The sequence below is a fragment of the Ornithodoros turicata genome, chromosome 4 (genome assembly GCF_037126465.1).
Source record: "Ornithodoros turicata isolate Travis chromosome 4, ASM3712646v1, whole genome shotgun sequence".
In the NCBI taxonomy this organism is placed as follows: Eukaryota; Metazoa; Arthropoda; class Arachnida; order Ixodida; family Argasidae; genus Ornithodoros; species Ornithodoros turicata.
In genome coordinates, this window is record NC_088204.1 from 45,960,231 (window position 1) to 45,974,704 (window position 14,474).

The 14,474-nt window shown below is 44.8% G+C and overlaps 1 protein-coding gene across 2 annotated transcripts; it reads right to left on the reverse strand.

The window, feature by feature from the left end:
• Window positions 1-1,175: 1,175 nt before the first annotated feature.
• LOC135393097 (uncharacterized) lies at window positions 1,176-3,649 on the reverse strand. 2 transcript variants are annotated; one of them, XM_064623655.1, is made up of 5 exons: window positions 3,601-3,649; window positions 3,411-3,507; window positions 3,160-3,338; window positions 3,013-3,074; window positions 1,176-1,771 (listed from the first exon to the last, which is right to left on the reverse strand). In XM_064623655.1, the coding sequence occupies exons 1-5, from the start codon at window positions 3,644-3,646 to the stop codon at window positions 1,688-1,690; spliced, it is 468 nt and encodes a 155-aa protein (XP_064479725.1). In that variant the 5' UTR covers window positions 3,647-3,649; the 3' UTR covers window positions 1,176-1,687. The 2 variants fall into 2 exon arrangements, with proteins under 2 accessions (XP_064479725.1, XP_064479726.1); XM_064623656.1 differs by having other exon boundaries at window positions 1,176-1,784.
• Between the last annotated feature and the right edge of the window lie 10,825 nt (window positions 3,650-14,474).

Consider the following 14,474-nt stretch of genomic DNA (forward strand, 5'->3'; position numbering starts at 1 on the left):
GAGTTATCCTACACAGACTGTGCAGACCTGTGGCCACGAATAACATACGACGACATTAATGAATATTTCATTAATAAGCTTGGCCACGATAAGAGGAAGGATGCCTATAAGTCAATGAAAGCGTACCACTATGTTAAAAGCGGCGAGTGCTACTTCTTAGCGTTTCCAGGTTTCTGGGAAGAGTGGATATTAATAAGGTTGCTAACCAACAGGTAAAGTACACAACATCACCATAGCCACTGTCAACAACAAAGTAGTGCTGAGAGGGGTTGTCAGCCCCTCACAACGATCGGGCATGGTGTACACATGCTGGGTTGCTGCAGAACATGATGGGGAGATTGTGGATGCATCTTGCTCTTGTATGGCTGGGTAAGCTGGTGTAACACAGTATAGCAAGCGTTTCTTTATTAATCATGTTGTTACATAAAATATCCTGTATACTTTCAGGTTAGGTGAAGTGTGCAGCCACTGTGCTGCGATATGCTTCACTGTTGAGGCAACACACAGAGACAACTCGCAGCTGCCAGCACCTACAGATCTCCCATGCCAGTGGCTGGCACCACGCCTGAAACAGGTATTGACATTAACTTAAACAGGTTGCACATCCTACAGTGATTTTTACTCAACTAGATTCCAACTCAGCAAGCGCGGCAGCTAGACTATAGGCGACCTCGATGGTGGTCAGCAAAACGAAATCGTAATGCTACTGAAGATTCCACCATAGAATTTCCAGACGATAAGTTGGAAGCTTTTGTGTCACAAATACGAACAGTAAGTGACCAAATTTCTGAGCCCACCCTATTTTTGGTCTAATAACTGCCTCACACCAGAGGCACGGCTGTTCACACTCATTGATATCAACCAAGCAGCCGCTACGCAACCAAGCACGCAGACTCAGGCCAGTGGCGATTTCATCATTTCGCCTACAAGTCCCTTGAGCTCACTCAACATATGCGTCGAGCTAGACAATATTAAAATATCAAGAAGAGATGCGGAAGAAATAGAAAAACTCACGAGACTACAGCGGAAGAGTCCAGCCACACAGAAAAGGCAGGATAACAGCATCAATATTCAAGGACGTATGTGCATCACAACAGGTAAAAGTGTCATCGCTGCTGCAAAAAAATTTTTGTTCCCAAAACATTACAAGTCCTGCCATTTATTATTGTATTGAAAACGAAGCAAGGGCAAAAGACTCCCTATTTGCTCTGTTGTCACAGCATCATGCCAACGGAAGGATAGAAGATTGTGGGCTCATGATCAGCCCGAGGTACCCTTATTTGGGATGCAGCCCAGACGGAGTATACTACTGCGACTGCCACGAACCAGCACTGGTTGAAGTAAAGTGCCTATACACAATGAGAGACGCTGACCCAACAACACTCGCTGAAAATGGACAGAACCAAAAGGATTTTTGCCTAACAAGGGATGGAACCCTAAAGCAAAGTCACAGATACTACTACCAGGTACAAGCCCAACTGCACTTGAACCTTGTGGACAGCAAGCGTTGCTACTTTTTCCTTTTTGTGGAACGTGGTGGACACCTTGTGGAGGTTGAGCGCGACCAAGAGTTTATGATGTGCCATGAAAGCAGTGTGAGAGCTTTCTTCACCGACATTGTGCTCCCACGACTAGTTAGTGGGTTTTAAGTCATAGTAAAACAGTGTACAGCCAAATCATTTCACTGCTAATCATTTACTTGCAAGATCTTACCTGTAACTTGCCTGCTTATTTGCTTACCTGCATTCTTGATCCACACAGAGATGGTCACCTGTAACGACAACCTAATTTGCTCTTATCAGTGGCCGTGTGAGGTTGGTTAACCCTGCCACAACAGTAAGGGTACTGTCGAAATATGGAACAAGTGTGTGTGGGACATGGCCTGTCATGATACGCCACTTCTTCAAATTTCCAATAGCTCGTTACACAATAATCCTACAGGAGGACATCCTTCTGGATGTTGTGACCTCGTGATGTGGTAACTGCTCTTTGTTCCTTGTTGATGCAGGTGTGATTAGGCGAGCTCCTCTTTGAAAAAATGCCTCGTGGAGCTGGAAGCCCCTGTCAGCAAGGACTTGATCGCCCTCTCTGATTACATCAAGTAGTCCTGTAAAAAGTAGAACCATTGTTTACCAGAGTAAAACCCACCGTGTGTGTCACAGTGACATCGAGGCTATGTCAGGGAGAAATTGTTTACCACTGTCTAGAGTTAGCTGCCTGTCTGATATCCGTCCCCCGTAAACTTTGGAAATGAGTGTTACTGCTCCGTGAGGGTTGACGCACACTAGAAATTTCAGTGTGCTGGTCTGTTTATAATTATACTCCAGACCTCTTGTTGAGTTTTCATATTTAGTGGCCTACAAAGAAAGCCAACCATCACAGAGTTTATCAACATTACTTCGCATGATGCCCAATAATATCAGCTCCAATAACACAAGTATACACCAAAATTGTGTAAACAAATTTTTAAAAATTGGTAAAGAATGATACCCTGTTCACTCACCTGGAAACAGGAATCTCTGAGCAGTCAATTATGGCTCTTAGGTTTGGAAAATGTTCACGTTCCTTTTCTGTCAACCAGCTCTGTGCAACACGTGGCTCAGGGAAAACAATGAGCCGTTGACAGAGGGAAGCCACTGTTCTGAGCCAACATTTAAACATACTGCTAGCAGTGTGCTCGGATACTCCAAACTTGAACGCGACGTCTTTGAATGTCGTCCCTATACGGAGCTTTATAAGAAATAAAAGAAGCTGCTGAGAGTGCATTTTGAGCTGTCACGAATTACAGGTGAGACGGTGGTAAGTACAGCAAAGAAGACCGGTTTCGATAGACCTGAAAAGTTGCAGAGGGATTTCTTTTTACTGTGCTACACCTGTCTTGCATAAGTGGCACGTACCTGTGTAGAACAATGCTTGATCATCATTCATGTGCTCTACATCAAACTGTGCATTCAATTTCCTAGTTAGAGTTGCAACTCTCTCCTGTAGAGTACTGACTGTCCCCCGCAGTACCTCGTTCTCTTCTTGCAAGCAGGAACAACTTGCACACAAGGCGAGTGCGTCTGTCTGGACAGCTGATGACAAAAAAAGAAAGAAAAAAACTGTCGCGATCAAACAGGTGGAAACTTCGCTGTCGTTTAACAGGTTGAAGGCCCAAACCTTTAGCCTGAGTCAATGCGATGTCGCCCATGTTATCGTCGATACTGGTATCGTCGGTACATGCAGTATTGCCATAATCAGTGCCCAGAATCCCTACTTCGGCTTCCCCATCGAGCCTGGGATGCTGCTGAGCAGCTGCAGCTTCTCGCTTATGCATTATGCGCATGTGGCGTTCATAACTGTACAACAAGACATGACACTTCATAAAGTGGACTGCACAGAACAGATGAAAAAGTTACCATTAAGCTTACCGCTTAGCTTTTCGTTCAGCCCGGGTCTCGGACTCTCTATCGTGTCGGAACACTGATGGCACGTAATCCACATGCGACGGATCATCGCTTCGCATCCCTGCATAACAACGGAAGATTTCACGCTTTACTTGCGTGCATCACACCCAATGCGCTCCGATTTAAAGTGCTTCAAAAATTGAGAAAAACCTACTTGTCACGAAGTGCATCTCACAGATGCGCGCGCCTACACCAGGCATCCACAGACGGTCGCCGGCTTTTTTTCGGTTTATGGCTACAGCCCAGCGCATTCGTCTTGCTTTCTCCCATGGAACCCGAAACATTTTATGTCCCTTGACAGACGAGTTAGAGCACCCGTATGCAGAACATCCGACCATAGTGAGACGAGATGAACACAGACGCGATACATGTATGGTGGCTAGATGAATATTGTCTGGTGTGAGGAGCGCCGCAGCCGAGGCGGCCCGTTCGCGGAAGACGCCGTCAGGTGGCGCGCCAACACGGATGTATGCGAAGATTCTCCCGAAGGCTCCTGAAGCGCGTCTGCTGAACGGGCCGTTTTCGCCCGTGTGGCCGAGAAGTTTTGCGGGGGAAGGGAATAGTGAGGGGTCAATATCAATGGAAAACGAATAGCTTAAAATACATTGAAGATCGCTTATCCAAGCGTGCAAAGGATCAGGTACTCAGTTTGGTATGTCCCATGCGTAGCTCGGACGTGACAAAGTGCTAACCTCCCTTTTCAACTTTTATATCTCTTCCTTTTATCAGGTTTTATTTTTTTGTCCATTCTTACTTTCGGTTTTCTTTTTTTTTTATGTCATGACAACAAGGCCGGTTGATCTTTCTTTTGTTCCTCGATGTATAAAGTTTCCTATCAGTCAGTGAAGACACGATCATCTCCAAATTTCAACCTAGCAATGCCAAAACAAGATTTATTATACAACGCAGTAGACATAACCTGTTTCGCCTCCTCATCATGATATATATGCACATACATATGCACAGAATGAAAACAAAGAGCATCTGTACACGAGTCTGAATGCCCACGTAGGTGTATTCACTGGAGACGCGCCTCCTTTGAAAGTTTCTGCTTCTGCTCCGCTCTGCACGAGAACGGTTAATGCTCTTTACGAGGAAGTGCATTCTCATCACAGCATAGAATTTTACAATATTCATCGTGAAATATTCACTATGGCCTTGACGGCCAACATTTCCATAAGGCTCCCCCTAGCCAGTAATGGGCAAAGTGCAAAGTACTAGGCCATGTACTTCAAGTATTCACCAAGTAAATTGTGAATTTAATTTGTATCACTTTGCATTTCACTGTTTAGTATATGTGCCTTGCTTTCTTGGGCAAAACTTCAGCGAGCGTTCTTGACAAATGCTCTAATGCCATAAAGTTCTAGCTTAAGTGCTAACCTGTGAATATGAACTTAATCAGATGACATAATTTGCAGTTACATGTAGAGAGGTAATCAGCCAACTGGGCTGTTCAGCGCTAAAATGACGGCAAGAGGACGAAAACACACAGATAGCGCTATCTGTGTGTTTTCGTCTCCTTGTTGTCATTTTAGCGCTTTTAGTAGGGTGCATTTTTGATACTCTTTCGTGACTTTTTGTCTGGAGTCCAGTTTGGGTACTTGAGTACTTGATGGGAAAGTACTCGGAAAAGAGTACTTTAATACGGTACAAAGTACACGGTTTAAAATGTACTTAAGGTAAAGTAGAAGTACACAGAAATGTACTTAAAGTAGTACTTGGGTACCTGTTAGATCAAGTACTGCCCATCACTGCCCTTAGCACATGCCATGACTTCTAGTATAGGTTGTCTGCATGCCCTTTACGACATGAAAATAACCTTGTGAAGGTATCTTCAAGTTTGGAGACAAGCTTGAAGAGTGTTTCTGAACAGTAGCGTAGGCCACCCATGTTGAATTCTTTCATGTACGATGACTGGTGGTCTGCGCTCTGCTCGTTTTTGCACTTTGCTTTGTCTTCACACTGGCGTTAGACCTTCTCAAGGTTCACCATTCCACGAAACAGTGCACAGCCGACGATAAAATAAAGCACTTCAAAGACGCGACAGCATTGTTATCCCACCCTCTGATACGTCACGCACGAAAGAACTCCGCCCGGGGACTACACTCTTAACTCCGTACCCTTTAGTAAAGGGTAAAAAATCGCAATATTTTACCCTCTATTTCAGAAGCTACCAGGTACCCTCTGAGCGACCCCTTTTATAAAAGTTACAAGGAAACCCACTAATTAGAGGTTACGGCCTTCAATCCAGCACCTGCCCGTAAAGGTTACGCCAACGTGCGGCTTTTTATACAGGATGTTCATTTTTATTCGCAACAGAGTAGCGCTCATTTGGCAGGTGGGGTATGTGAATTTTTGCTAATTAGTCGATCCGTAGTTACAAACACATGCGTCAGGAAATGTCGGAAATGTTTGTAACTACGGATGGGTTAATTTGTGAAAATTAACATAACCCATCTGTCAAATGAGCGCTGGTGTGATGCGAATAAAAACAAACACCCTGTGCGTGGGATATCGACAGACATTTACAGAACACACCAAGGTACCAAAATGAACCAGCAGAAAAGGAGATCTTGAACATATGTATATTACAAAAACAGAAGTCTGTCGAGAGGTGACACATTGTGCACAAGTGCGATTCTGATGTGAGGAGAAACCATGGTCGCTTTACCATGTATGTGGAAAAAAGAACTATCTTCTAAGTGAGAAGCAATGCATAAAAGTGCGAGGAAGCTAGCGAGTCAAAACAACTGACCTATGTTTGCTAAGCTGAACACACCCAACGAAATGGAGAATTGCAGCAGAAAAAAATTTATTCCACATTCGTGTTGCAGAGGCGAGCGCAAATGGTAATACAGTATTACATAAAACGCACACAACCTTGAGGAATATGAGTGTACAGTAACGCAGGAGACACTACATTACTGCGTTATCAGCGTTGGAGGCGCTCTGGGACGAGTTTGTGAGGTACTGCATTGCGCTGGTGACGGTATGTGAACCTGCATGTGGGATCCTGGGAACAAAAGTTTGGGCAATGAGAGTAACATTTACGGAACCATTCAAACCCGTACAAAAGCACAAGGTACAAATCAGCATAAATGCGGGAAGGCGTTCACTCCGCGATTGAGTCTTAGAATATCGTAAGAATAAAACAAGTAGGAAGCTGCGAATTATATATCTCGATGCATATATCCGCAGCTCGCAAAATGCACGCCGGTGTATTGACTTGGCGACCAAGTAAGAGCAGAAAAGCAGCAAGCGTAAGTGGCGTTCATATGTAGGGCCGCAAAACGCTTGCCATAATCACAACAAACATGCGCTAAGAGCTCTTGCTATCAAAATAACGCATGTACCTAGCACAAAATGTACACTTACCCAGTGTATGAAGTGTGTGAATTAGGGCTGCGGTGGTGACGTTCGTTTTCGGTTATATATTCTTTGCAATCTTCGCACTCACTACACTTTCCCCTCAGAACACCGAAAATATACTTGTTTGCTAGCGACATCTAGCTTTTCCGGTGTTCCTGACGATACTATGATAAACGCGAGGAAAACCACTGATTAAAACAGATTACACTTGTTAACGGACGGACGACGAGCGTTAAGCGTTTCAAGGAAACCGCTCTCAGTGTGGGTAGACCTAGACCAGGCTCGGCTCGGCTACGCAGCGAAATCGGAAATCTTGGTGGTTGCGGCATTGACAATTGTTTTCCACCCTTTAAAAAGAAACATACTATCTGTATTTCAGACTGCGAACTTATAATCTGTGTTCATACAGCATTGATAACATGTAGTTGACGTATAGGTGACGCTGAAACAGATAAAAAATAACAGCGTAGATTGGCAACTGTCGTCTCGAATGGGAGGCTGAAACGCGGCATTATGCTGAAAAACAAAAGGAAAACAAACGATAAGAAACTAACAAAGAGATTATCGTTGGAGATTTCGCTTAGAAGTTACAGTGTCGGAGTAGAGGGTACATTTATAAGTTACAACAAGATGTTTTTGTTTTTTCCGAGATGTAACTTCTATTCGTGTTGTAAAGACATGACTTTGGTCGCTTTTAACCTCTAAATATACGTTACAGTGGTGTAACCTGTAAGAAATCTCGAAATCTACGTCTATATAGAAGTTACATGTTTCTAAAAGTTACAATAAAAGGTACGGGTTTAAGAGTGTAGCCAGAGCGCACAGAAACTAGCATACATCTAGGGAGCCTCCATGTGCGTCCCCTTTTCAGGGAGGCGACAACTCCGTCGTCTGCTACGAGCGCCTGCATTTTGACTCCCACATCGCATTGGGCGTCAGCGGCGGGGTTGCGTTTTTCTCGATTTTTCGCTACAGGAGGAGGGTAAAAGTGGAATGAAGGATACTAGTGTAGTAAAACTGTCATATATGCTAGTAGAGCTGGTCATGGGTTGTAAAATATGTTGTTAATGCTTTGTAACGTTCGTCTAAACTCGTCACTGCACCTGCACACGCAGTAGTGTCTCGGCCAACGATATACAATAGTAAACATGGGAATGTGTACAGACAACAGAAATATGTTAACTGAAAGCAGATTTTATTAAAACGTCTCATTCAAATTCAACGCCTGCTGCCGTTTTGCTTGAAAACGACGTTGTTTTACCGACATGCTCCTGTCGCAAGTGCACCCTCAATCGCAGTTTTACAAATTTGCCCACGATTACATGATATAGTTCTTCTTTGTGTTGGTCACAAGCTGGAAGATTATTGTCCACGTTATTATGTATAAAAGTCGACACAGTCTTGAAAGGTGAGCGCATCGCATAAATGCGTTTCGAAGCAGAAATCGCTCTGAATGCCTCTTCACATGTGCTACGCTACCCGAAATATACCGAAGATTCATTGCACCACGTACGTGTTCACGAAGCTCAGTGAGCTTGTTGTGGCTTTCCGGAGATTCTGCACATAATCCGGCGTTGCATGATTGGCATAACCTCGTCGACTTCAGGGCACTTTTCACAACAAACCCGCCGATATGTGACAGGATATCGCACTCGGCACCAGTTACCTCTTCGATAAATACCTCCTCCAGGTCGCTATCTTCATCCCTTTCGTCGGAGATTTTTTCAACTTGATTGCTCAGCAGATCTGCGAGGTAATCGCTGTCGTCGATGTTGTAGTTGCCAGTCCGCGGGGTGTGCAGGAACTGGCAGACAGAAATCAGTTTCAAGGCATGCTTGACGTCGTATGCGGTTGGTACAGGTTTTTTGAGCCTGACTACTGAAAAGAGGTTCTCCAGGCAGTCTTGGCTCAAACGTCCGGTTAAAAAGAATTCGTAGCCATGCACCTTCAGGGCCTCTTCGTGCAACTCCAGTACAACATCTGTCGATATAATAACACCGGCCTAAGCTGGCTTCCTGGAGTGTCGCGCCCATCTTCATGTCACGAATGGTGTTACTTGTCAGTTTGAGGACGTCGAGAGCCATTGCATACTTGTCAGGATTCGCGTAGCTCAGAGCCAGATCTCGGTGCCTTGACGCCATAAACTTGAACCAATTTGCAATTAGCTCCATGAACCACGCCGTTGTCTCAGCTGTCACAGGAAGGACATCTTTTTCAATCAAGTATCGGATGGCTGGCGGTGCCTCACGAAAGAGCCTCACGGCTATTCCGACCTTCATTTTCGTGAAGTGGCCATCACTGATGTGAACATCAGAAAGTGCAGGGGCAATCTTCAACTCATTGCTTCGGTCGTAGTCTAGGACAGCTTGGACGTGTTCCACAGTCACAATGTTACTGGGCAGGTTGTTTGCTTTTTTTGTTTCTTCTCCAAGTGTGAAACTGCGATGTGTCAGAAGCTGGGCCTTGATATTTTTCAGCACATGAGACGGGTCCGGCATGAAGAATAACTCCCGGTTGGCAAAATAAGGGTGAGGGACGGAATCGACAGTGTTTGAGTCTCGGTGGCTTGAAAATCCCAGATACCTCCACATGGATCTGTTGGCGCTGCCCATGTCGCTAGTCACCACAAGCACCTTGAAACCAATCTCTGAGCACAATCGAATAATTTCAAAAGTCTGATCTTTCAGCACCTGTCCATCAATTGACGCTCCGGTGAAGTGGTACGCTATAACTTGTTTCCATCTGCTATTCAGGCCTCCAAGCATGAATACCAACGCGTTCTTTGCAAGTTTCTCAGGCTGATGTGGCATAGTTACTGCTCCGAGCAAGACATCCTGGGAACGGTCGTGATCGAAGCCCTCGGTTATCTTCATCTCGTCAAGAAAAAGGACACAGTCCCTTTCAATATCGCTCATGCTCTTCACCTTACTTTCGAGAATCTTGAAAACTTCGTGCAAAATTCCAGGCAAGAATGCGATGTTCCGCAGTCGCCGAATCAGAGTGTGGTTAGATGGTAGAGGGTACCGAAGCGAGAGCAGCACTTCGTAACCTGTAGTTCCACAGCTGAATTTGATTTGCAGAGCCTGCTTAATTGTTTCCACTGACCATGTGTTGCCCTTGTTATGTGGTCGAAGAGCCGCCTTCTTCTGATCTTCATTAAGGAAGGGCATGTTTAGGAGTCGCTGCAACTGCTCTTCTAAAGCTGCTACCCTTCTTCGAAGTTTCTTGACTGTGTTTTGAGAAGCCACGTGCTTCGACTTCAGGTCTTCATTTTGCCTCAGGGCATCATGGAGAAGTTTTCTTAGTTCCGCAGATTTGAAGTCGTCACCTTTGGCTGGGTCACAGGCTGACGGTGGGACCGCCTCCCTGCTTTCATTGCTTGCATTATCCAAGCTCACTGTGATGTTCTGCTGCACATGGTTTTCCTCGGCAAAATTGTTCCGGCTTGAAGGACCCATGGTAACGTCCGGAGACTGATCCATTGATTCCTGTTGGCTTCCTTTGGGGCATGTGTCGTCGCCAATTGCTGGTTCCGTTGTTTGTCTCTTACGCGGTGGCTTACGCCTCAGCGGCATAGCTGAAATGGAACGGCAGCTGTATGTGAGATCATGCCTATAACCAACGAGAGTCAGTCAAAAAGCATGCAATGGGTTCCACACAGGTACTCACGCCGAAAGTCAAACAAGGTTGGCACAGCATCCTGTCTGAGCTTCCTCCTCCCGTCTAGCCTACTCTGCTCAAAGGCGTCGGGCTCGAAGTGTTTCTGAAATTTAACGTAAATAACCACTGATCTACCGGAATACACGGTACACACTGCACGCTACAAAGGTCCTTGCTTATACCTCGCACACGTACGAGCTCCTTGTTGGTTCCCATTCTGCTCTCTTTACTTGCGCGAGCCAAACATCTTTCCGCTTTTTTGATGCTGGGAAGCGATACAAACGCGCACCTTTCCGAGAGTGATTGGCACACTTGGGAACACAGCACCCTGGCATTTTTCTGCACGACGTATCATGCGAGCAACGCGCCCCGCAGATCTCCACGCACGCTGGTCTTCGTCCGCCAACCGAATGTATTTGCTCAATCAAGTAGAACTGCTCAAACAAGAGCGAACGCTGGTTCGCGACCTCTTTGGCCGACAAATCAACGACCTCATACCAACAATACGGAGATTATCTGAGCCCTAGCAGTGGTTCTCAAATAAGTAAAGAAAAGAAAGAAGGAGCACTTTCATGCGTAAAGTCCGATGCAAAAGAACTGTGACCCGAACGCGGTACACGCAGGAAAAATGGGATGGAACAATAGTATTACCCGAGGTTTGTAAAGAGTGCAATAATCTTTTTCAAGACGCAAGCACACATGGACCCGCGGAACGACAGGTTTCAGCAGTAATAGAGGCAGTTCTGACACGTTTGTTGCTCGCTGGATTTGAAATTCCAGACGGATGAGTTGCGATATTTGTTCCCAAAAAATACAATGACGCTAAGATACAGAAGAAATGCAATACATGTGCCGGATGGCCGCTCGAACGCGCAAAATGCACAGCGGGCAATCGGCAGTGCGTAGCAAGTTGGGAGTCAAAATGCGCGCTCCGCGCGAGGGCGAGGAGGAAAGGCGGCGTTGGCACGGTTAAAAGGTGTCTCCTCCCTGAAAAGCGGAGAAGCCGCAGCAACCCATGGAGGCTCCCTAGCATACATCCGTGGAGCAGCGCGCCTGGTGGCCGTCTTCCGCAAAAGGCCCGCTCCGTCGGGTAGGAGGCTGCGGCCGCTCCTCACACCAGACAGTATTCATCTAGCCACCATAATACATGCGCATTGCCAAATCTCGAACCGGAAGTACTGAGTCACGTGGGATGAACTGGCTCGCTACGTCACTGCCGGCGAAAACGACATCCACCTATTAAGCGCACGTGAAAATTCCATCTAAAATCGGACGGGACGGCGACCCCAAGATATTTGTACTAAGTTCCCTTGCAAGTATACTATAATGTTGGCAAAGCCTTTGTTCTACATATAACAGCATAGACACAGTTTTGTCGGTGTTCAAATTGAATTGCAATTTGTAACACCACTCGTTGATGTGTTCTAAACTGCCTTGCAAAGGTGCGTAATATGAGGCGAGCAAGGTGAGCCATAAGCAAAGCACACAGAAAAAAAGAAAAAGAGAGAGAGAACGATCGGCATATTGAGGACGCACGTTCGGACATCCCTATGTTTTTCGGAATATATCGCGCGATATGTTACGCAGTCATCAGCGAATAAACATGCATGCTTTACAATTAATGTTACTTAACATATCGTGCATATAGACAAGAAACAGCAAAAGTCTCAAGACTGACTCCTGTCGTATACCCCAGGTGTATGGGGTTCGATCAGACAGGGAATCAGTCCCGAAGCCAATCCATGATCTTGGTATTGTGTGTCAGCTTTCTATAGGGTACGTACACGGTCAAATGCCTTGGAGAGATGCAAAACCAATATTTCAATTTGTAGGTTATTATATAAAGCAAATGCAAAGTCGTGGATGAAATCAAACAGGGCCATGAAAGCGGAGTAGCCCCCACGAAAGATATGCTGCAAGGAATGCTGTTACTTGATCATGATGTAAATTGTTTGGAAAAGATGTGCTTTAGCAATTCACAAAAGCTGGAAAGAAGAGAAAATTCGAAACCAAAGTCGGGACTCCCGCCTTACGTATCGGTTTTATACGAGCGCATTTCCATTCGTTCGGGACAGTCCCTTCGTCCAGCGATATCTGGAAAATAATTTTGAGGAATTGCGCGGCTTACTCGGCGTACCTTCTAAGAAAACCATTCGGAATATTGTCTTGCCCAGAAGACCACAATATCGCGTCCTGAAGTAATCAGTCCTGAGACTTTTTGGACTAGCATATCCACTTTTTTCCTTTGCCAATATACCCGCAGAAGACTTCTTCATATTTACCTCCCACAGTGGCATAATAAGAAATAGAGATACAAGTGCTGCTTTAAAGTAATGTCATACTAATAATAATTCGGGAGTTTAAGTTGTGCGACAACGGTGATAGATCTATTAGGAGTTTCCCACATCTTCTATATAATCTGTTCTCTGCTGTGCGTCATTTTGTTCCTCTTTTGCTCGATACTTTGAGTAGTCACATGCCAAATTTGCTGGGAGTACGCAACAAAGACGTAGCTATAATATTTCTTTTTAGTCTCACTTAATTTCCTCATTTCCTCCTTCAGTGCCTTCGTCAAACCTGAAACCAGGGTTAGTTTCCATCGCCGTCTAATTTTGTTTATGCGACGTTTAAGATGCTAAGCTTCGCGTGTCAGCCATGGTCTTTGAGTGTTAACCTTGTCTTTTTCGTTTTACCCGTTTTTTCCTCTATCTTTCCTGACTTCTCTTTTTCGTTTTTCCCATTTTTTTTTTTGGAATAGCAAGCCGACTCTTTGCCTGGCTAACCTTTCCTTCTGTTTTTTTTTTCTTAATAAACATATTACCCCCCCCCCCCCCTGTAAGGCTTCTTGGACACGAACTTGGTTGTGGACATGTGTACAGTGACCTTGAAAAAAATTCAGGCCATATTAACATTTCTCGAGATGCTACAGATCCAGTTAAAATTGTACAAGGATCTCCCCAAGGAATATCGTGGAATATCTGTATTTAAGGTCTGTCATGCTTAAATTTTATATGGTGCATCTCAAGAACCATCTTGTGATCTGAATGTCAACCAAGTACTTGGCAGTCCCATTTCCAGTGAAGGGTGTACAGGCACCAGGAACAGATCACGTATTGAAGCAGAAGACTCTTGACTTCTAGTGTACCTCATAGCAAAAGGCAATGTCAAGTAGTGCATTTCCATTTATGAAGTCTCAAACTCCGGTTGGGGTTTCCTAATTTACACTTCAACATGGGACCATATACTCAACAATCATGACATTATATCCTTAACCGTGTTCAATGTCAATAGGTTTCATTTGTAACTATGTTACACCCTTTTTAATATAACCTGCTGATGGCGGTGATGAGGTAACAGAAAAAGATGAGGATATGAGTCGCGACAGAGTCGGGGCCACCCCTGGACGCCTACAAGCGACGAAAATGCAAACAGATGCACATACGGTGAACGGATCAATTGCAAAATGTAGGACAAAGGTCTCAGAACGAGTGAGGGTAGTATGACACAAGTAATATGGCGTGGGGGGGGGGGGGGCACACCAAGCGGGCACTTCGCAAGTCATAGGGTGCATGTATATTACGCTTTTCAACTTGAATCTTTATAATCTATAATGACGGCATTAAGGCTGTCGGTTGTGGGCCACAAACGCAGGTGGCGAATTTCCCCATTTATCATCATCAGTGTATTCGTTGTTATTGTATAATGTCACGCTAGCAGCGCTCTTAGGCCGCTCAATCAGTGGATAAAATGAGTTTAACATGATGTTCTAGGAACCCTTTGTATAACATCAATTCCATTCAAGCATTTTCGGTTAATAATACAAGTGTGGCATTTTTTCTTCTCTCTCTCTCTCTCTCTCTCTCTCTATATATATATATATATATATATATATATCTGCAACAAAATAAGGAACAAGGAAGAAGGAGCAAGGAAATAAGGAATATATCTTTCGCGCTATATATATATACTATGACTCGGTCGTTCTACTGGTCAACAGTA